The 24,906-nt window shown below is 35.9% G+C and overlaps 2 protein-coding genes and 1 non-coding gene across 3 annotated transcripts; 1 reads left to right on the forward strand and 2 right to left on the reverse strand.

The window, feature by feature from the left end:
* Positions 1-8,488: 8,488 nt before the first annotated feature.
* TRNAT-CGU (transfer RNA threonine (anticodon CGU)) lies at positions 8,489-8,560 on the reverse strand. Its single transcript has one exon. It is a non-coding gene; the product is annotated as a tRNA-Thr (tRNA).
* A 59-nt stretch (positions 8,561-8,619) lies between these two features.
* LOC107481483 (uncharacterized) lies at positions 8,620-15,604 on the forward strand. The gene is made up of 14 exons (XM_016101764.3): positions 8,620-8,761; positions 8,849-9,137; positions 9,483-9,667; positions 9,782-9,917; positions 10,126-10,338; positions 10,552-10,649; positions 11,269-11,374; positions 11,547-11,652; positions 12,459-12,552; positions 12,980-13,179; positions 13,424-13,523; positions 13,647-13,763; positions 14,178-14,234; positions 15,276-15,604. The coding sequence occupies exons 1-14, from the start codon at positions 8,681-8,683 to the stop codon at positions 15,387-15,389; spliced, it is 1,896 nt and encodes a 631-aa protein (XP_015957250.1). The 5' UTR covers positions 8,620-8,680; the 3' UTR covers positions 15,390-15,604.
* Positions 15,605-16,631: 1,027 nt separating this feature from the next.
* LOC107481424 (L-ascorbate oxidase homolog) lies at positions 16,632-18,722 on the reverse strand. Its single transcript, XM_016101701.3, has 3 exons — positions 18,246-18,722; positions 17,057-18,163; positions 16,632-16,973 (listed from the first exon to the last, which is right to left on the reverse strand). The coding sequence occupies exons 1-3, from the start codon at positions 18,494-18,496 to the stop codon at positions 16,676-16,678; spliced, it is 1,656 nt and encodes a 551-aa protein (XP_015957187.1). The 5' UTR covers positions 18,497-18,722; the 3' UTR covers positions 16,632-16,675.
* Positions 18,723-24,906: the final 6,184 nt, after the last annotated feature.

The following is a 24,906-nucleotide window of genomic DNA, read 5'->3' on the forward strand; positions in this document are numbered from 1 at the left end:
TGGACATACATCATGCCAACTCGGCGGTGATGTGTCCCAGACTGTCCGATGCTGAGATCCTCTGGAACCAAATGGTGGACGCGATGCATGGGTTGAGAGAGGTGGAGGAGGCAGACCAGGAGGTGAGACCTCTCTGTCTGATGGGATGTCTCCGTAATCTTCCTGGAGGTTAAACTCTGCCTCCTCGTCGAACTCTACGTTCAGCTGCGCCCAACGGGGCTTGACCCTCTCCCTCATAACCGGCTCGCCAAGTTTATGCTCTTTAGCACCTCTGTCCCTCCTAGCAGGTCATCGGGTATCTGCCCTAACCTCCGTTACACGCCTACGCTAGTCTAGCATGCCTCAGGGAAGGTGGAGATCGTTCCTCGGCTGGCTGGTAGTGGGCTGTACGTCGGGGGGTAACTTGGCGAGTCTTGGGTCCTCCAAAACCTCCTGGCGTGACATATGCATAACACGGCAAGCCCCACGCCACCAATCGTAGTACTCCCAAGTCGGCCTGGTGTCAAACATATGTTGTATAGAGATCCTGCGACCGAGATCAAAACGCTTACGCCATCCTTCGGACCAATCAGAATGTCGATCAGGCCACCACACATCCTCACCTCGGCCAGTGGATGTGAGGAACCTATCAGAAAAAACAAGAAGTACATAATCTGATGTGGTTGATTGACATACATGTGATGATTTTAACACAATTGAAATATAAACTCGGGTAAGCAAATATAAATAATACATCACATATACCTATCAAGGTTCACTAGAGGGCCAGAGACTTGCTGCTCTCTATTGAACTATCTCTTCACCCGGTCAACCTCGTAAAACTGCACAATATTGAAGCAAACAAGGGGGATGACTGACATCCATGTCCCCCACTCCTCCTCCTCGAAGAACCAAGGAGGGCACAAAGCCTGCATAGCAGGGTCGTCATACGGTCTCCATACAAACTGAAAGAACCGTAACAGAGCTAATAGTCAGGACATCAAAAATAAGGCAACATAAATGTCTAAAATGAAAACGTGGTGGTCGTAAACGTGGTACTAAACTCATCAAATCGTAACCGGTCGATCGATACCCGCCATCACAGGACTCTGGCCTCATGTTGATTGGTGTGGTATTTTATAACCCACACTACTAACCGGCAAGTGCACCGGGTCGTACCAAGTAATACCTTACGTGAGTAAGGGTCGATCTCACGAGGATTGATGGACTAAGCAACAATGGTTGAGTGATTGGCTTAGTTAGACAAACAAAAATTGATTTTGATATTGAGATGTTCAAAGGGTTTAAGTTGAAAATAAGACACACACACAGTAAATAAGTTGGGAATAAAATTTTAGAGAAACAGTTAAGGCTTCAGAGTTATCTATTTTTCTGAATTAACTTTTCTTACTAACTATTTTAATTATGTAGGATTTAATTTATGGCAAACTATTTGTGACTAGACCCTAATTCCTTATACCTTCCTAGTCTCCTCTAAAATTCATCAATTGCCAATTCCCTGGTCAATTAATTCCAATTAGAGGGTGATGATCAAATTCCAATTTACATGCCACAAAAACTTTAATTACCCAAAAATAAAAGGATTATATGTCACGTATCCCGTTAAATCCAGATAATTAAAATTTAGGAGAATATGTTTTCAAGCTGTTGTTCTAGTAAAGAGCTTTTCCAAGTTTTACAAGAATTCAAATAGAAAGAGGGTCATACTTTCGTTCCACCCAAATTCATAAAATAAAGAGCGAAAATAATTCTTAAATTATAAATCCATACATAAATTAAAATAGAAAAAGTAATAAAATCAATCCATACAAATAGACAGAGCTCCTAACCTTAACAATGAAGGATTAGTTGCTCATGGTTAAGAGAAAAAAACTAGGATTGTAAATTTGTATATAATTCCTTAATGGAATCCCCCTAATGTAATGTTTGAATAGAAGAGAAGTCTCCCCTATTTATAAATAATCCTAATTAATTTAAAATTTAATTATCTAAAAATAAAAATAATATCTTTTCCTAAAAGATAAGATTTGAATTTAAATTCGAATTAATTTACAGATCTTCAGTTGATGGGTGGGGACCACTTGCTTTGTCCATTCTGCAGCTTCTAATCTGTGTTTTCTGGACTGGAAAGTGGGTCAAAACAACCCAGAAATCACCCCCAGCGTTTTCTGTATTATTGCAGATCACATATGTGACGCGTCTGCGTCGTCCACGCGCTCGCGTCATTTGTGCAGATTCCAGTCCACGCGTTCGTGTCAGGCACGCAATCGCGTCATTGCGATTTCTCCCTTCCGCGCGGTCGCGTGAGCCATGCGTCTGCGTCGGTCTTCGCTGGTCATCTCTTTGGTTTCTTCTTTTTCTCTGCAGAAACTTCATCAAATCCCTCCGAATGCTACCTAAAATAAATAAAATTGCACAAAACTCAAAATAGCATCCATAGTGGCTAAAATATAATTAATTCTTAATTAAACTCAACAAATTAGATGCAAATTCACTAGGAAAAGATAGACAAGATGCTCACGCATCACAACACCAAACTTAAATTGTTGCTTGTCCTCAAGCAACCAAAACTAATATAAGCTTAGGATGTGAATTTGCATGAGAATGATAATTCGATTAAGCTCATGTCTCTTCTTATAGTGGGGTTTACAACTGCAATCCTGAATAGTTTTGGCATTTCACTTTATCCTTTGAAGTTCAGAATGATTGGCATCCACAGGAACTCAGAATTCAGATAGTGTTATTGATTCTCCTAGTTCAGTATGTTGATTCTTGAACACAGCTACTTTATGAGTCTTGGCCGTGACCCTAATCATTTTGTTTTCCAGTATTACCACCGGATACATAAATGCCACAGACACAGAACTGGATGAACCTTTTCAGATTGTGACTCAGCTTTGCTAGAGTCCCCAGTTAGAGGTGCCAGAGTTCTTAAGCACACTCGTTTTGCTTTGAATCACAACTTTAACTGCTCAGTCTCAAGCTTTTCACTTGACACCTTCACGTCACAAGCACATGGTTAAGGACAGCTTAATTTAGCTGCTTAGGCCAGGATTTTATTCCTTTGGGCCCTCTTATCCATTAATGCTCAAAGTCTTGGATCCTTTTTACCCTTTGCCTTTTATTTTAAAGGGTTCTTGGCTTTTTTTGCTTGCTTTTTCTTTTTCTTTTTTTTTTCTTCTTTCTTTTTTTTTCAAGCTTTGTGTTTTTCACTACTTTTTCTTGCTTCAAGAATCAATTTTATGATTTTTCAAATTATCAATAACATTTCTCTTTTTTCATCATTCTTTCAAGAGCATCCATAGTGGCTAAAATATAATTAATTCTTAATTAAACTCAACAAATTAGATGCAAATTCAATAGGAAAAGATAGACAAGATGCTCACACATCATTGATCTCTGTTCTGCTGCTGCAATCCAACCAACCTGACACCTACCAAAAGAATAAAAGCAGTTCGTTATGCAACAGGTCGTAAGAAGTTACAAATTGATAACTAAATACAGAAATAAACATTTGTTACCTCGCAGCTATACGATATTAGTAGATCCCTCTATCAGCTAGACACCACTGAGAAAATCTCAGGTAGATCCTAGACATCAACAGCGGAGTGCAGCTGGTGATGTCCATGACGCCTCGGTGTACCGCCAAACACAATGACTGGTACGTCAAGGCAAGTACGGCCGAGCCCCAAGACAACGCCTGGCACTGCCCGAAGTCTTCCAGAAGTCGGAACCAACGCAAGTGGACCAAGTTGTTTGACTTGTTCGTAATCAGATATCCTCCGATCAGTAACATAATGTAGCACCTGGCGTGCTGTCGGAGGGTCTCTGGGTCGTCTGTAGGGGTGCATCTGGCGGACACGGTCCCGCAACCAAACAAGCTTCAGCGTGAACGATTCATTCCTCTGTGTGGCCTGCTGTGGAGCTACCGAAGGCCTAACATGTAACACCCAACCACACAAAGCTTTACGACTAGGACGTAAATCGGAGGTGGCGAGGTATTATGACCTCTAAGAAGAAATACATGTATAGAAATATTGAAAAAGGGAATTAACTAGGAGCCTTGAAGAAAAATTAAACGAAATACAAATAGGACAGCACAACACTCACGATCGGATAAATGTGGGAAGGTAGGTGAGATCAGAGTTCCAAAGGTACAAATAACAAGCTCTAGGCCTGGCTTGCGAAGCAAAGGCCGACCAGAGTATACATATACATATATAACCCAAAAGAGTGACTCCAAATATATGACAAAACACCTGTTTTTCCAAGTCAACCTCTAGGAGGGACAAAATACAAAATACAAGGGTGGAGAATCTATATACATATATACAAAGCATAAAAATAAAATACAGTAATCCCATAATAACCAACATCATTTGCAGAGGGAACTTCAGACGCTCGCTGAGGCGCATCTCGATCTGCATCTGAAAAACGATAACATATATATGGAATGAGAACCGGAGGTTCTCAGCATGGTATTGGTGCCCACATACATAATATATAAGATTATGGGAAAGTCAGATGCGATCCTAGAACTCTGATACTCAGATTAAAAGCTTAAAGATTAAATTGGAAACCAAAAACAGCGTAATCATCTAAGGCTCTTAGTTCTAACTCAATCACTGACTTAATTCCAATTTATTCCCTTAATCTCTTGACTTTCTCCAATCCTCCAAAACTTCGGTGGAATTGCCCTCGCCACTCCTCCGCCAGACGATGGGAATCTCAGTTGCACAGACAAACAAAGTAGATAAAGAAAACATAAGTAGGATACAGTTATAACAGTTAGCAAGTATAGCAGGTAACATAATAATCACAAAGGCAAACCAAAGTAAAGCATGGCAAACAAAACAAACATATGCAGATGATGTATGCATGTCCTATGGCCGATGAGTCTCATCTGTCGGTTATAAAGCCAATTCGACAAGTCCTGGTAGCTAACCATGGACAGAACACCAAACACGGATCAAGTGGGACAACGTCGCAACCCTTGCATTTTACCCGCATACTCAGAGCATGGGACAACCTCACCTCTGCCTCTTACTCAGGCGGTGTTACAGTTCTCAATCCGGAGCAAACGACGACAGAACTCAGCCGTGTCGTCTTACTCAAAGCCTTGAACTTTCCCGGAGCAAGTGGATATCACCACTACATCTTACCCGGCTTATTGACTCTTACCCAGAGCAAGTGGATAGCACCACTGCGTCTTACCCAGAGTCACATTCAGAAACACATTTCATTATCATTAAAATTCATAATCATTCAATCATTAATTCGTCTTCCGTACATTCTCAACATCTCTACACTTCCTTAACATATACTCAGAGCGAGTGGTCATTGCCACCGCCTCTTACCCGGCACATGCTCATCCATCTCAATTCGTGTCTCATTCATCACTTATAATACCGCCTCAACTCAATCATGCACTTCTCGAGTCTCCTTCCATAATAATTCTAAATTTCCTAATATACTTACTATTATTCCGTAACCAAACCTAGCTATCGGGCCCTCAACAGAGTTTTTAAAGGTTTGAAAAATCAGAGGAATAGTCAATAGTTCAAAAATAGTGAATTTTTATCAACCAAAACACTTCCAAAATACACATAATCAATACCAAATGCTCATCAACCTTTAATCAATCTTTCAACCATTTAAACTATTCAATTCTCAATTCCTCAACTAATTCAAAGTTCTCAATTTAATATACTTCAAGTCAATACTCATCAATAACATTCATCAACACAATTCCTATAACAAACTCAACAAGTTCACAATCAATTCATCACTAACCACTTTTATAACGATTCCAACCAATTCCTCATTACCAATTACGTCTCCATCCTTCCTCAGTCATTTCACATCTAATTACACAATTCAATTCTTAATTCAATATTCATAAATATCACAAACCCTCATATACAAATCATATATGACATGTCAACATATTAACGTTCAACAATTCTCATCATTAATCATTAATCATAAACAATTTACACAGTTCAACTTATCCTACGGTTGGCTAGCCTAAATTTTCACGTGACATTACATATTATCTACGAGAAACAAAAATCATACCTTAGTCGATTCCTCCCTAAACCCGGAACACCCTCAATTATTCACTGTTCCTCAAGTTTCAAAGCTCCAACTCCTCACCAAATGAATTTTCAGCTCACAAGATTCAATCCCAAGCTTTCAATATCTACAAATTTAACTCCAATTCAACAAGATATACGATCTAATTCATACAATATTACAATAATAAACATAGAGCTCATTAAATCACCAATTCACAAGGGTTAGGGTTTTCTTACCGTTACTCATAAGTCAAATGGACAAAATTTGATAATTATCTACTGCTAGAGTACCTCTAAACCATCAAAATCACAAAATATCTCAATTACCAAAACCCAAAATCATGAACTGAAAATAGTAAAATTGGGTTAGAAAATGTGATTCTCTTACCAAATTTCTTAGTGGGTTTTATAGAGAATTCCGAGACGAACGCGTAACCGCTGACGGCTCGTCAATCGAAACTTCAGATAAAAAGTTATGTGAGATTGAAATCTAGCCAAGGGTTTTGGAGTTTCATCACTTCTTCCCCCTTCCTATGAGCTCTACGTGTTTTGTGTTTGATTCTGGGAAGGAAGGGCTGTTGCCCTTCATTATGGTGTCGTATAATTGGGTCTTGGGCCTAATTTTGGGTCCAATTCGATCGATTCAGTCTATTCGACTTAATTTTGGGCTAAATTTTTTAGAATTAGTGTCAAAATTCTTGTTTTAATGAGCTCTTTCACATTAAATTATAAAATTTTATTTTTTAATTTCTTAGATTAATAATTAATTTATTGACTAATTATTTACTAATTTCTCAGGTTTTACATGCAAACAGCAGCCATTCTACCAACTGCCACGTCTCATTGTAGTACCACCTACCGAAGTCACAAAGGCACCCCCGACTGGAATCCCGTGCGCATGTAGTCCTAGGTGGTATGCCACGTCCTGCAGGGTGATAATGACCTCACCCCACGAGAGATGAAACGTGTGGGTCTCCGGGCACCATTGCTCCACGAATGCCATAATAAGGAAATTATCGAATGTGAAATTCTTGAGGGGCACCGTATCGCCGTATCCAGCCTCAACCAGATACGAAACGATGGCATCCGGTGGAGGAAGGGTATGATTCACTCACCGAGGCAATAGAAGACGAGGCTTCTGAAGAAAATAAATTTCAGAATTATAAAGAAATATTTTTAAAACTTTAATTGGATCTTCGACATTTAACGGTCCTCGTATTTTAAAAATTTTAAATAGGTTTCTATATTTTTCTTATTAAATTTTTACACTGTTTTTAAGTATTTTAAAAACTTTTGTAATAGGATTTTTTTAGTATAAAAAATATTAAAGTTAAATAAATATTTTTTTATAAGTTAAAGATACTTCTAATTAAGAACATATTTACATTTTTAATTACTTACTTTTTAGACAAATATTATTCTATTAATTTTAATATGTTTGATACTAAAAGAACCTAACTAAAAGATTATAATAAGTAGTAACAACCTACCACAAGTAAAATAGAGTTCCAAACTAATAACTATGTAGTAATAATCTACCACAATCAAAAAGAGTTCCAAATTTCTACAACCGATCTATTCCTATTGCTACAAATTATACTCTAGTTCTTCACAACTATCTTAACCATGGCTACATACAAAGATATATCTAAATGAGATTGCACAAAATTCAACACAAAGAAACTAACTTCAAAATCTGCTGTCCCGCGTAATGCGAAATCTCATTCAGCCTGTTGATGTCTCCATCATTACCAACTACGCACGCTATTGTCGTATTTAACTATTTATTGATAATGTGGTTATAAAGGGGTAAAAGAGAAGAAAAAGTCATTGAAAAGTTTAAACTGAAATCCAGTTAAAGACTGTGAACGACATCTATTTAAAGACATCTTCTAGCCTTATCTCGTTTACAGTAAAGAGGAATTTGACTGTGAATAACATCTATTTAAAGACGTCTCCCAATCTTATCTCGTTTACAGTAAAGAGAGAGATTTATTTCGATAATTATTTTTTAAAATATTTATTTTATCATAATTTTTTATTTATTAAAATAAAAAATCTTACTGAAAATAAAATATAAATAATAAATATACAAAAAATAATATTTTTATATTTTGTTTAATGATAAATTAAATAAAAAAAAATAAAATTATAAAAATATAATTTATTCTTATTTTTTTCCATACAACATTTAGAAAGAAAAATATATATTAACTATAAACTTCAGCATCTCTAAAAAAATATTCAGGCTTGGGAGTCACAAAAAAAAATATTCAGGCTTGGGCGCTCCGGGTTAACTCCATCGGTCCATCATAGAAAGTTACAACAACACTACACAAGTCTACAACCAAAAGCAGGCGCCAACAAACGGGACCATAAAACAACGACAGTGAGAGCTCGAGTAAAACGAAAGCTCCCGGCGAGGATCGAACTCGCGACCTTTCGCTTACGAAGCGAACGCACTACCACTATGCTACGGAAGCAGCTGTTGAGAGAGGAATTCAAAATTACTATTTTAAACCTAACTAAACGCTCCGAATCAATCAAATTCAAAACCCCAACGAAAACCACAATCGTAGCAGTAGCAGCCAAGCAGGGCGGAGATGTGCGGAATCGCATTGATTGTCTCTGCCATTCGCATCACCTCATCCTCCTTAACATCCCCACCTCCTGCAACTGAGAAAGTAAGCTCAATTCAAAGTTTCAACTGTTACTGCCATTCTTTCTTTTTTACGCCGTTTAAAGTTGCTTGCTCATGTTTATTTTTACAGCTGTCGTTCTCCGTGGATGACGTCAAGGAAGCTCTCCGGAGAAGGGGTCCCGATAGTTTAGGTGTAAAGAAAGTCTCCCTGCAACGCAGCGTTTTGGGGAGAAACCATATCTCATCGTCCTTCATAGCAGCAGGTGATGAAGGACACGAATTCTGTTCTCAAGGGAATGATAATAATGGAGAATGTACGGCGCAGCTTCATTTCATTGGTGCAACTTTGCAGCTCAGGGGAAGCAATCCTCTTGTTCAGCCTCTCGTAGATGCATCTGGAAATGTTCTTGTGTATAATGGTACTGGAACATTTTACATCTTATATATATGTTTTTCATACTCATTTTAGATTATATATGTTATATGAATGAGACTCTGGTTGCGTTGCAAGCACTATTGTCTCACGGCAGCAACATTGCGGCTGCAATTGTAGTTGCCTGGCAATTTAAAACTACTGTATATATAGCCAACCACCATGTGTCAATGTGTGAAATGTCTTATCAGTTTATCTTTATGGTTTTGCTCTGTGTTATTGGTTGTGTTTTCTATTTATTTATATATCTGAGGGATATGTCTCCCTTTTTTTTTTCATCTTGGTGAGTAGTGAATCATTTTAGGTTTTGATTTTTATTGTGCCTCTTTAGGTGAGATTTTTGGAGGACTTGACATTGCAAGTGATTGCAATGATGCTGAATTCCTCTTGCAAACTCTAGGAAGGTGTTGCTCCTGTGGTTATTGTGGTACCACACAGTGTGCTAGAAGTGGGAAGAGTACTGTTCCAGATGTTCTTTCTACTATTAAAGGGCCGTGGGCTATCATCTATTGGCAGGTAACTCGAAGTGGTAAGTTTCTGTTTGTCCAAATTTTGGGCTCTATCTGTTTCTTCTGCACAAATCGTGAAGTTTGAGGTGGTACCTTCTTTTTTCATTTTGGTCTTTTGTAGGATAGTTCACGGACTCTCTGGTTTGGCCGAGATGCATTTGGTAGAAGGAGCCTCCTTGTTCACTGGCCTACACAAGATGACTCCACCTTCCTGCTTTCTTCTGTCTCACCTATTTTTCCTACTGAGCAGACCTCTGGTATTTTCCTTCTATGGAGCATATTTGGTTAATCTTCTACTTATGCTTCACTTTCTGTGAACTAGACTTATTTGGATAGATTATATTTGTCTTTCATAAACTATGTAGGACTATTTTCTACTTATGTTTCACTTCCGGTTGTGCAGGTTATTGAATTTGTAAATTAAAGCTTTTGACAATTGGGCTTATTTATAGTAATTTGCTGCAGAGTATGAAACACATAATGGACTCAGTTGTCCTAGTTACTGGGAGGAGCTACCATGTGGGATATATAGTCTGGATGTGGATGGTTCAAAATCAAATGGACATATGGCTGGTGAGCTCAAGCTACATGAATACACAAATTCTATGTTAAAGGAACTTATTAAGTGGGAGAGAACTTCCATTGAACCCAACTCTGAAGACCTGCAGATATACAAATGTAAGTTTTTTAACAGGGAAACACAATGTGCATTCTGCTTCTTAAGAGGCAGTTCCATGTGATGAAGGTGTTATCATATATTAATGCCGAATGCTCCATTTAATTATTGGAAAATTTAATTCCTAGTATATGTTCCAACCCCTTTTGTACTTTTTGGCAATTTGGTTGTTTTTAGTTTTATTAGATTGTGACATCTTCGTCTTGACTAAGCAGGCTCAACTCAGTCAACAATTCCAGTGCCAGCTCATGTTTTGCTAAATGCTTTACACGAGTCTGTGTTGCGGCGTACTTCAATGTATACAATATACCAGGTCTCTGATTTGATGGAAATTGGATTACTGACATTGAATATGAATGTTGCTGATATGATTTATGTCTTTTGTGGCTTTTGTCTGTGATAAATGGTAGTAACAGGATATGTTCTTACTAGTCTGTTTGTTAAGATGTTTTCAGCTGTGGGGATATTTGATAGCTTGTTTGATGGATGAGTGATTTTAGCTCTAACTGAATGTAATTGACACAAGGAAACTTACATAGTGTTTCCTGAAAGGTTATTTCATGGTGAAGGGCTCCCAGTTAGATTACACCACGTGCTGAGTGAAAATCGACGAACTTAGCTACCCTGATAACCCTTGAGTCCTTGATTATTGACATTAAATCAGATTCAATCTAAGACCACTGCATAGCATTTTATTAGACGTTTTTCACACAACCAATTATTGGATTGGAAGTTCCTTTCATGTCAATCATACCCATAAAACTTAACAGTAATCTAAAACCTTTTTAGATATATGGATCATATATCTGATGTGATTGCCATGGAGGACCTTTGAGTTTATGCTTGAACTGTCAATGTTTTCCACTTTTCCTTCTGTCAATATTATTTATATTTGCCAGGATTAATTGAAATATTTGGATTTGATTGCACAGGTATCGAGTACTAAAGAGAACTTTGTTCCTGTGGCCATTCTTTTCTCTGGTGGTCTGGATTCTATGATACTTGCAGCATTATTAGATCAATGCCTAGATCAAAGTTGTGAGTGCTTCTCAATAAGCTTCATTTGATTTCTTTGCTGTTACTTTACATAATCCTAGTTAGTTAATTATCTGGTTAGAAACACATGGAGTAGAACTAGTTGAGTTGGCATGTTTTTTGTTTTGAAGATTTCAATTGAGCTGATTGCTTAATCTTTCTTTTGTGTTGGCAGATCAAATTGATCTACTTAATGTAAGCTTTGATGGTCAGTTTGCTCCAGATAGAATATCTGCCAAGGCTGGGTTAAAAGAACTGAAAAGAGTTGCACCTTCCAGAAGGTATGCAATGCTAACTGAAGTTTTTCATGGGCCTGTCTTACTTTCTGTTTTCTAGTTTCTTGTTAGAAAATATAGGTATGAATTGTTTTACTTTTTCCTTTAGGTATTATATTTTTGTCTATGCATTAACTTGAGTATCTTTTGCTATTATGTACTGAATAGTTTTTAAACTCAAGCTGAGTAATATTGAATTGTATCTATTGTCTTTCCTGTTGAAGATTTTGAGAAAGAAAAAGAATGTTTTATTTCTACTGAAGTCTGCGAATAATCTCTCTTCCATTGTATTTCTACTGAAGTCTGCGAATAATCTCTCTTCCATTGTTATGGACGTTGAAAATTGGTGACTGATGACATCAGTTTACTGGGAAATTTTGCTTTGTCACCGTTGGTAATGACTAACAAAAGTAATCGAATTTCAAATAGAAATGTATTCAACCAATACTTGCAGAAACGTATCAACATTGAATATGATAAAAGTTAATGAGTTTGTGGTTTGAAGATGAATAAATTTAAATGAGATTTTAGTTTCGATTTTAGAAAATGTCATTGCAGAAACTTAAGCTGGGAGGTGAGAATTTGGATCTCTCATGTATATTTGAACATGAGAGGATACAAATTCATTAGATAAAGGAACATGTAGATCAAATACAGTGGTTTTAGAACTATATCTAGTTTACTCTGTAATATGGAGTCTCTTATTTTTGCTTTATTCTGATTATGCATCTTGGGCACTGTACATACTTCCATAGAAACAATGTTATTTCTAGTTTCTATCGTGTTCAAATGTTTTCTCATTGTAAACACAGGTGGAGACTTGTGGAGATTGATTCTGAATTGTCAGACTTGGTGTTCGAAACTAGTCATGTTATGTCACTCATAAATCCTGCTAATACCTACATGGTATCAGTTAATCCTGTGAACCAATATTTATTTTTTTAGTCTGTCATTTAAGTAATTATGTTATTTATATTACCACCTGATTCTCTAAGGTAACCTATGTTGCACCAATGCAGATACAAGTATTAAATATGATACTATGATACATAAATCCAGGAATTTTATTAAAAAGTCTGTCACATATTTAAGAAGTTTAAGGTAACAGTATTTGGTATGGTACAAATACATGAGTAAAAATGAAGCTTTTGTGCATCATAGAAGTATATAAAGTAATATAAAAAGTTACTTATAATGCACTAACATGAACTACAAACTCAAGTCAAAGATATATACCTTTTATCGAAGTATCCCCGAAACCCATTTTCTAAGTTTCCAGACTCACTCTACTATTTCTGATCTGGTGATGTGAGTGGTTTCCACATCATTTCAGGACCTTAATATTGGAATAGCTTTATGGCTCGCTGCTGGTGGTGATGGATGGGTGTCTGATGCAAATATAGATGATAATGATGATGAAAATCCTGCACGAGCTAAGTATAAGTCCAGTGCAAGGATTCTCCTTGTTGGTTCTGGCGCTGATGAACAATGTGCTGGGTATGGTCGACATAGAACAAGTTATAGACGAGGAAGGTATTACTATGATACTGGTGAATTGTGTTTTAACATTATATACAAGGACAAGACTTAAAATTATAAAATTCATGATTCCATGTTGTAGAGAATGAAATTCTTTTCCCTTTTTAGATTTTCCTGGATGATATAATTTTCTAGTTTTGTGCATTTGTGATTGTGGTCGTGCTTTCTTTATCTTTCATATTGACATTTGTGAATCGTCATTTCAATGCATCCTGATGGTATAATATGCCTGTATCAGTTGGCTGGGGCTACACGAGGAAATGAAACTAGACATGCAAAGAATCTGGAAAAGAAATTTAGGGAGAGATGATAGATGTATTGCTGATAATGGAAAGGAGGTAATGTTCAATTTTACATATAAGAAAAATCAATGTTCTTGACTTTGTAGACTGACCAGTTACCCCCCTTTTCTTCTGTTTTTCCTTGTTTCTACTTTCTAATAAAGTATATTTTTCTTTCAGGCTAGATTTCCATTCTTGGATGAGGATGTGATTAGGGTTTTGCTCAACTTTCCTTTGTGGGAGATTGCCAACCTTGATCAACCTAGTGGCATCGGTGATAAAAGGATTTTAAGAGAGGTATTGCTGTTTTATTTTTGTGTATCAAAGATGCATTTACTCCCCCACGTTTTTGAATGTCATGCACTTGTGTATGGATATACATTTTGTTGGACATTTTAAGGCTGACTGGCATTGCTTCCTCGAGACTTTTTTGAATCATTGACTCAGCTTAATAAAAAATGTTATGTGCGGTTGGTAACACAATTTTATGCTTGCGAATGGGAATGACTTGAAACTTTGGCGCTGATACCTGAACTGAGTCTATAGAGTGGAAACACTTTTGGTATAAATAGCCAATTGATGTTAGTATCTGAAAAGCTTTCTTACTGCAGTGAGATTATTGTGCCAAATCTTTCTCATTTCTGTCTGAAGAAAGAAACAAGAAACGATTTCTAACGACTTGGACGTTACTGTTGTACGTGTTTCTTGAAGGTTGCAGCATTGCTTGGTTTGAATGAGGCAGCAATTCTGCCAAAACGGGCAATCCAGGTATGCATATCTAAACTCCACGGTTCTGAATTTATGTTTTACGTATGAAAGCAATGGTTGGGTAGTGAATCTACACAACCATTGGGGGAAACAATATAGCCTTTGAGTGCTTGCAATTTTTTAAGGCATTTGTAATCAGAGCTCTGGTGCCTGTCTGAATAATAAAATTGAGAGTTCTGTGATTTTTTTAGTTTTGGTCCATTTTCGGGATCCTAATGTAGCAATGTTCTATAGAAATCTACAAGAACTCGTTTTCTACTCAGCTATTTGTCCTTTTCAAATGTCAACGAGAAACTTGGTGCTCCTGAGTCGAGCTAGACCAAGCTCAAGCTTGGCTCACAAAAATTGAGCTTGGCTCACGGCTCGACTCATTAACAATCGAGTCTATTTCTTAAGCTCAAGCTCGACTCACCGAAAGCTCACGAGCTGGCTCAAATAATAGAAACACATATACAAAATCTATAATTTTATATCAATAAATTGTAACTTATATATTTTAAAAAATATTTAAAACGAATAATTTTATATATTATTTATCTATCAATAAATATAAATTTTTTATTTATGTCCTACATCAAAATTATATGTAATAAATAAATATAAAATTTTAAATAATTAAGATCATTAATATATATAATTATATATTACTATTTTATATGTATATATATAATATTAAATATATAGACTCAATTAATGGGATCAAAACTGCAAACAACACATTCAAATTTATTTGCATCAAGTTTGGCATGTATATATTAAGAGAACCGTACACAAGACTATACTACTCTTGAATATTGCAGAGGATTTCATCTTACTCTTAAAGTCAAAGACCTTCTGTTTCCCCCATTTTCCTCCAAGATCCCAACTCGCAAATACACCCTTCGTAATATTTCAACGACACTTGGAGGGGATGCAACACCACTGCAGGTGGCTGAAAATGACTATAATTTATATTAAGTTGGAACATTTATTTGGCCCTGCCAACAGAAATGGCCACTCTTGCACTTTAATTGATTTGTCTTTACTACTCTATGTATGTAGTTTGGCTCTAGAATTGCCAGGGAATCAAATCGAAAGAACTTTGGGAGTAATCGAGCAGCAAATCAGGCTTCTGCAGGCAGTGTTAGGATTGATAAAAGATCGAACAATAGTTGATCCCTTTAGGTCTCAAGTTAATTTTCTAATATATTTATCATCAATAGACCACACGTCTCTGGGCCATTACAGATGCCTGCCCATTTAAAAAATTTGTTTAAACCGTTTGGGTAAGTAGATATTGGGTTTGTTTATTTTCGAGAAGAATTTTTGTCAGAAGTAGAAGTAGAAAAATATTTTGTATTTGAATATATTTATAAAAGTTTTTTCTATTAGCATTAGAAGCAACTGTTACAAATATATAAATTTTGTTTTAATAAAATTATATTATTGTGTAGAAATCCTTAAATGGAGCTTAAGACCGGGGCAGATTAGTCCTTGACCAGTCTAGTTGGGGAATACGGTGAGAAACCAAAAAAAAAATTACAATAATGTTCATGAATAAAAATACTTATATAACATCATATTTCAAATAAGCGTGTCTGTAGAAGTGCTTTTTTATTTTTGTTAGCACAAAAAGATATAGAAAATATGTATGTCGGACTAATATAAATTAAGTGTAATACCTTATAGATTTTGAACAACACATAACTACAAATTCTTTAGTGCAATTGGACACAGAAGACGTCTGTAGACGAATATCAATTGAGTGTCATATGTGTATCTAACATGTAAATAGGGAAACTCAAGAGTCAAGAAGTATCTATAATTTATAGATTTTGAACAACGTAACTATATACTCTGGTAAAAATTTTCAAAAAATATCCAGCCTCCCCTTAAACAATGCTAAATAAATAAAACCATCCAATGGCGTGACATAATTTCCTGGAGCTGTATAAATGTTATGACGAGAAGTGAACAGCGAACAAAAAAAAAAACCTTGCACATAATGTTACTCTTCGTCCAGAAATTTGCCATTTTTAAGAAAAAATAAACATAATAAGAGGCTTTTAGTTGGGTGAAATCTATGTATAAAAAGTAAAAACAATTAAAAATTCAGATATATACTCTTTTATTTTTGTAAGTATTATATGAGATAAGATTGTGTATATATATACATCTTCTCCATATATTACTTTTGCATGAATCTATCCATGTGATCTTATTTATTCATCACATCTTTTTTGTTATAGGTTTTCAAGAGTATGTATATTAAAAAAATTAATGTGAAAATACAAAAATGTAATGCGATTTTTAAACACGGTTTGTTCCAGACTGATCAACAAATTTCCCCCTACTTTTGGTATTTGAAAAAAAAAAAAATTCACTAGCTGACCATCTCATCAAAGGATTACAAAGCTAGCTTTATAGAAGAAAAGAAAAGGAGTGACATTTTACAAAAATGATTAGGCGTATGGTGGTGGCTTTGGCAAATCCTTGACGGCGCCACAAAGCAAGCAATTATTTGGAATGTTGAACTCATCCCTGATAGAACGTTCAGGCGACAAAACGCTTATGTATAGTTGTTGTCCTAAGTAGCGGTTCTCTGCTATCTCCGACCTCAAGTTCCATACTCCCGCGTTGTCGAACGTCAGCAGTATCGCCGCCCATGACTTTGGGAACACCTGTACTGTGTTCCTGCTCACCGTATCAAGCATGTTATAGCTCTTCCTCTTCTCTGGCGTCCACAGCCCTGGCTCTATGCTGCACCATTTCATTATTAATAACAGATCAGATCGAACAACTAAAGAAAGAAACAGATAAAGAAAACATGAATGCGCGCTTACGCGACAAAGAAGAAAGAATAGCCGCAAAGATGATATGACTGGATGCTCTTCTCATGGTTCTCAAAGACGATCTCAACAAAGGTGCGGTACGTGATGTTAAGCACATTGGGTTGCACGGTGAGGGTGGTTGCAACGCTGCTAGGGTTATCGGAGATGACATTGTACTTGAAGACCTTGTCAGGGATTTCAAAGTACTCAGCAAGCTTGATAGGTGTTTCCGGGTCAACATGTGAAACACCATTGAGTCCATAAAGGAGCTTCCCACTTCCCCTACTAACCGAATTAACGAGCTTAATGGTTCGGGTAATGTTGATCTGACCGTAGTGGTAACTTCCCTGAGGATTAGGCCTTGCAGCGCTGGCGGTAAGGTTCCATCTGAAGGACTTGAATTGGTTCAGCGACCAAGCCCAACCAATCGGTGCTGCTGGAATTTCAGGTGAAGCTGGACCTTTTCCATTGCTGTACCTTATGATCCCTTTTCCAGTAATTAGGGTTTTGCTAAACCTAGTTGAAGCAACCATGTAATAATCCCTGGGTTTCTTGTCGGCAGTTACGAGAACACTGAAGCACATTCCGACGTGGACGTCGAGTGAATCGTATATGTTCTGAACGGTGTGAGAGCCTTCCATCTCGACGAGCAGCATAGGGTGGTCTTGGATCCTGAAGTTGAGGGTGTCCTTGAGGCCAACGTTGCAGACTCTGTACTTGTAAGTCTTCCCTTCTTTCATTTCGAAGAGGGGCTTGTCGGAGCCGTCGCCTTTGGCGTTCTGGCCGTTGATGAGCACCCCTTCCGGCCGCCCTAGGGAGCGGCCGCCGTCTAGAAATTTCTTGAGGGTTGCGTGGCTCTTTGTGAACCAGTCGCCAATGAGGACAGTGTAGTCGTCCTCCGGATCTGGGTATGGGACGGGGATGAGTAGGCGGCTGTTTATGCGGAGGCCGCCGAATCCCCCGGCCGCCCTGTGGAGGCCGAGGCTGGGGTAGTAGAAGTAGCTTCCTATCTGATCCTTCACCTGAAACTTGTATGTGAAGTTGGCACCTGGTTGGATCGGGCAATTCGTCCCTGGAAGACCGTCTTGCCATGAATTCTTTCTTTGTTGCACCCCGGACCTACAAATTTATGAGTTCAAGGAGAATTCACAATAATTTTGAATAATGAATAATGAATAGTGATGATGATGATGATCCATACCAATGAAAAAGCAAGGGCTCATCAAGATTGTTGAAAACATTAACAACAATGTTATTGTTGCTGGTGGAATTGATATTTGGTCCTGGAAATTGGTCATTGATGAGAATCACTTGTTGTGGAACACCTAATGGGGAAGCAATTCCATAAGTAACCTTCCATGTAAAGTACCAATATGGATCTTCACTTCGTACCACCGAGATTGTCCATGAAAACAGACATGCCAATAACAAATATATTTTTACCCTATCCATCTCCTATATATACATAAATTTATTAATCTTTTTGTTTTCTTGAAAGTGTAATGTTTTTGTTTTTGTTTTCAATGACTAGCTAGCTAGCTAGCTTTATTCTGTGCTATGATTCTTGTCGTTAATTATCATGTTTATATGGGCGTTGCTCGCTATTTCTCAACCATGAAAATCTATGTATCCGCTAACACCTCTCGCTTCCAAATTGCTTATATATGCTCCTTGGAATGCGTACTTCCTCTTACGGCTATTCAATTTCCTCTTCAAAGCACTTTCTTGTTGCTATTTTTGGAATGCTGATGAATTCGTTGAATTGTGCGTTACAAACTTCATGGGTTTTTTTTTAAGAATATTGCTAATAATATTTTTTTAAATAATTTATTGTGAAATTATTTTTTATTAAAGAATATAAGATTTAAAATTTTCAATCATGTTAAATATATAAAAAATTATCTTTATCTATGTATATACTTTTTTACTTAAACATTCTTAACAATCTATTGTTCTCAAGGCACTTGCTTATGAGGACGTTTTTATAAAGCACTTGTGATTGAACGATACTTATTAGCCTGATTTTTTTTATATGATTTAGCATGGTGAGTTATGCTGGGTTATGATGATTAGGGGTGAATTATACTGTTATGATGGTGTTGCTTTTAGGAATTTGAGGGAAAAGAAATTGGACCGTCCGATTTCAAGCAGAGAGAAAGGAACACAAATCGGACAGTCCGATTTGTGTGAGGAAGATATTTCGTTTGCATGAAATCGGACCCACCAATTTTTGGTTGTCCAATTTTTTAAATCGAAGAGTGAACTAATTGAACTCACCAATTTCTGGTGGCCAATTTTTTTTTAATCCGGGAGTGCACTAATCGAACCCAGTGATTTGTGATGCGCAAAAAATTCGAAATGATAGGACGCGATCGATCCGTCCGATTTGGTTGTAAATGCATACATAAACAGAAAAAAATCACAGAAATTCCATTTTTTCATCGCCGGTCTCAGCTCATGTTCCTCTTCTTCTCCTTCATTCTTGCAGAATAAAATTTAGTGAGATTGAGAATAGTCAAGTACGTATAGTGTTATGGATGACAGAGTTGTGTTAAAGATTTATTGTTACGGGCAGATTTTATTACAAACATATGAGGGAGTTTAATTTGTGTGTGAAAATCCATTAGATGTTATTCCGTTCACATTGTCATTTGAGGAATTGAAAGGTGTGATTTGTGAGAAGATAGATTCTCAAAGATCTAGGAGAGTATCGTGTATTTTGTACAGGTATCCTTTATCCGTGTTTGGTGGGTTCGTTCAATTTCAGACAAAATACGTGACGGATGAAGCAAGTATGCATGAAATATTTTCAATGTATATGGAAAACCGCTATCGAATATCGTACATCGAGTTGTATATTGAGTTCGAGTAATCTGAAGCGGACAGTAACATTGAATTGGAAGATTATAATAGTGAAAGCGAGAATGAATTTGAAAGTAACTATGAGATCATTGGTACAGGTAAAAACGAAGATGAAGCTGACGGCGCATGAACACAGATGTGGCGGAAGTTGCAAATGCACTAGCAAACCCGCATCTGTTTCAGGAGCCTTCTTTCATGCAGTCGTTGAATTTGGAGGCTATGCACGAATCGGAGTTTTCCCAATATATGAATGCAGGTGCATAAAGAAGGATACCACCCAGATGTGCTTGATGGTCGGTGGGAATGTCAACATAATTACCTGAATGTGAATGACGCAGCCCCGGAGCCATGAAACCATGCAGCTGACTGAATGAAGGTTGCTCCCCTGTATCATACTGTGGACCACCCAATACTGTTGATGTACCGGGACTGACGCTGAAAAATAATCAGACGGATGCATGTCAGGAACATATGGTGCAAAATACTCAACCCCCTGTTGTGGCAGTGGTGGTGGCGGTGGCGGTGGCGGTGTCGGTTCCGGTGGTGGTGGAGGACCTTCTGAATTCTCTTGAAATACAAGATTCAACAATTGCAAGTGGACACCGAATGCTTCTCGGTACCAATGCATGTAAATTTTCAATGGAGGCACTAAGTCATCAACAAGAACGTGACTATACCGATTGGTCTATTGCATCACCCAAAAAGAGTGGGTATCGGCCGAATCCTGATTTTTAGGCCCAGTTAGAACTTCGTCGTATGATGCACCTAGATCCCGCTCTTGATTAGGAACACCCTGTCTCAAGCCAAATTGCCTTCTGACCCTGTCGGATGCGTGCCACTCGATGCATTCAAAAGATATAAGCGACACCGTGGCACTCCAAATAACCGAATTATGACGGATGTCTAAAGGAATCACGTCTGGGTCAATGTCTCCAATGCCATAAGCCTGCCAAACAAACTGGACACATCGAAACAGTCAGATGATTATAGAACAATTAATTCACTGACCAAGCTAAATTCGATAGTAGTATTTTATAACATACCTATCCTTCTTGTAGATCATCCAACAACCTCCTGTAGTGCGCAAGCGAATTATATCGGTAGGCATAGTTTTCACAATCCTAGTTATGCCACCTAGTGTCAGACAATCCATTAATTAACTTATTTTCTGGAAAGCAAAATACAATTTCTAGAACCTCTTTCAATGCATACTTTAATCAAAATTAACTGTTTGCAATTGGAAATACTCGGGGATTACTGGGAATCGGCGCTAGAAATGGTAGCCAGATCTAAGTCCAGGTAAGCAATAGTGTCAGCGGACCGTCCATCTCCTTGCCGTCGACACGAGTTGCCCTACACAGTGATCTATACAAGTGTCCCAGGCATGCCGAACCCCAACTAAACTGTATGATCCTACTGAAATTACGGAGCAAAGGCAGAAATTTCTAATGCACCGCTGCACCCGACTTATCTCCAAACAAAATTGTCCCAAATAACATACAACATTATGTGATACTTTACATACATCTGAATGTGAACATCATCATTCAACACTATACGATATTTCAAATCTCTAAACCACATTAATTTTATAAAGCTTCATCTACAGTCCATCTTCCTCGGTGCAACCCCAAACTGGTGCAAGCACTCGGTCTCCAATGCCTCAAAATTACTCATGGTCGGTCCTGTAACCGGAAGACCATTTGTCGGCAGACCGAGAATTATCGTCACATCCTCCAAGGTCACGGCACACTCACCAACCGAAAAATGAAATGTGTGAGTCTCAGGCCGCCATCTCTCAGTCAGAGCATTAATCATTGCTTCTGACATTGGATAACTCCAATCTGAGAAACATAATAAAATTCAGTCTCGCGTAAGTGTGACTCAACAATTTAGTTGTATGGATCCGGCGGCTTTAAGTGATCACATATCAACATCCGTGAACCCTACAATATCACATTTCCGTTATAAGTACCGGTATAATATAACTATATTAACAAAAACACAATTATCCTTACATGTCATTATAACTAATTACCAGCATAATTGCATTTCAAAAATTAATTAACCTTAACTAACTAACCAGAATAATTTCACAACTAATAAATTATTTATTCGTAGAACAAATATTTTTTTCTACCAACCTCTAATATTATTATTATTATTATTATTATTATTATTATTATTATTATTATTATTATTATTATTCATAAAACAGCATACTAATTTATTGTCTAAATTTTACTGAATTAAAATTCAATTATTAATGATCATAAATAATTTATTAAATCGGAAATGTTTGGTAACCAAAGAAAATCAGCCAAAAAACAGTCATAACTTGCCTTATTTAGCATTCATTAATTGTTGCGACGACTAATGAATGTTAAATAAGACAAGTTTTAGCTGTTTTTTTTTTGTCTCCCTAGCATTACCCTATTAAATTTTTATTATTAATCATAATAATTTATTAAACTCAATTACTAATACTAATAACAACAACAACAATATCAATATCTAATCTGGTATGTACAGATCTCATTGTCCTTCTTCTTTCATTCATTCACATTCATTCATTCTTTCATTTTATTTTAACCAATAATCATAAAAAAATCTAATTCAACGGTTGAACTTACTATAACATACATACATACATGATTAATTCTTATTTTAATTTCTATTTCTAACCACCTAACAATAAAATCATACACACATACATGATTAATCTCTACTTAGTGCCATTATAATATATATTGCTAATAAAATCTAATATTATCACTATTATTATTATTAAATTAAATTATTAAAAAATAAAAACTTACATAATTTGGATACCTAAGATAATTAACAATATGGAGCTCTAATTGATTTACTTCTTTGGTTTTTGGTCTTCTTAGCATTTTCTTTTAATTTTTTTGGAGGTTTGTTGTGGTCCAACAATGATGAATAATGAAAAAAGTGGTGGGATTGGGAGCATGAAGAGAGAGATATAAGAGTGAAAGAGATATCTGCTGGGAGGGAGAAAACAATCGTGTTTTAGATATAGTGTCACGAAGCCAACCAAGGAAATCATCTGTATGCGTGATACATGAACGGGGTACGCAAATCGGACCCACCGATTTGTGCACCATCCGATTTGTGAAATCGGTCTGTCTGATTTTCGTTCTTCTAATCGGTCCGTCTAATTACTTCTACATAACTGTCACAACTCGGTGAAACACCATAAATCCCCATATCGCTGCTATACTCCATCAATCCATCCATATCAAAATTAAAAATCTCTATTTATTATCGAACCTCTTTTGAAGAAAGAAATTCTAAAAAATAAAGAAATTGTGTTTGTTATTATTTGAAAATGATTGATTACACATTTTACAGTAGCACATACACATTCATTGTGATTGGGTTTGAGAATTTGTTTGTTCGGGCACTGAAATTTGTTTTCACTTTTGACACCTATATTAAACCAGCATTATAAAAAATGGATAAACGACTAATGAATGAAATCTAGCTACTTGATTTACTAATTATAAGATTGGTTTGTAAATTATATCATTTTTGTTTTGGTGAAAAACGTTGCATGTACATTTTTTTATAATTAAGTCCCAACTTATATTAGTTACATTTAGTTTTTGTTCCACATAACTGCCTCTTCTGTTTTTTTTTTTAATATTTTATCCATTTTTTATGAAAACAACGATAACAGCGAAATATTTGTATAAAAGTGCAAAATAAAATTTTCTAAAATTAACATATATAAAATTTCTAACAAAACAACACAAAAGTTCTACGAAAATAATATAATGCAAAATTCTTTTAAAAACAATGCATAAATTCTTTCAAATGAAAGAGTGAGAGGTTAGCACTGCTCAATTTTAATTAGATTTAGCTAAAAAAAGTGTCTTAAAATCATTGGTTAAGAGAATTACAGTAAAAAGTTTTGTTTTTTCCAAATACATTCAATGTATATGGAACTTAAAAAAGTTTGCATGTAATTTGCATTTTGTATTCAAACTATCTATTATCTAATTGTAATATAATTTAAAGAGTGTTTTTAAGAAACTTTCTAGCAATACTTTTTATAACCCTTATTTTGAATTGCATTTTATTTTGTTCAGTCTTAAAAGCTTAATTATATGAAATTTTCTTTTACATAAATATAGTAAAAAATGCAGAAGAAAAAACTACCTAGTATGGCGGTAGCATTTTATGACATAGAAATTGTACTTCAATTTCGTTTATAATAATAAATACTAAATAAGATAAATTTAGATTATTCTTATTTTTCTAATATTATTTTTTTATTTTCACGTGTTTAAGTTTGTGAAAATAATTGAGGTGGATCTAGTTTTTTTGTCCTTCCCAAAAATTTGATTTTGAGAAAGGCTTTTTTTTATTTTAAAAAAAAAAGCATAAATGTATAATATTTAAGACACAAAAAAAAAACTGTATAGTATTTAAGTAGTAGAGTAATATATTCTGCAGAGTATTTAATTTTTTCCACTTCAAATAAAGAAAAAGTGTGGTGTGTATTTAAGTTTTGTTGATTTATTTATTTAATGTAAAGAAAAAAAAGCTTTTAATTGAAGTATTTAAGTATTTAATTTATTTAATGTGGTGTGTATTGTTATATGTATAGTAGTTAAGTAGTACAGTAATAAAATCAAAGTGGATTGGTCGAATGGTTAGTTTATTTGTCTGCTTAAATAAATGTTGGAAAAATTTTACCTTATATATATATATTAACTACTTAAATTAATGTGTATATATTATCTATTTATTGGCTAATAACAAATTTTTAAATGATCCTATCAAATTGAAAGATGACGTGAAAAACCAAAATACAAAAAATAATAATATTTGAGAGACAAATATTAATTAATTAATTATCTCATTTTATCTTCTTAACATTATCAAAAAAAAATAGTAGAGTAATATTAGAGTACTATTTAATTTTTCCACTTCTAATTATGAATATAAATTCCATATTAGCTGAACATCTA

The sequence above is a fragment of the Arachis duranensis genome, chromosome 3 (assembly GCF_000817695.3).
Source record: "Arachis duranensis cultivar V14167 chromosome 3, aradu.V14167.gnm2.J7QH, whole genome shotgun sequence".
NCBI classification, from domain to species: Eukaryota; Viridiplantae; Streptophyta; class Magnoliopsida; order Fabales; family Fabaceae; genus Arachis; species Arachis duranensis.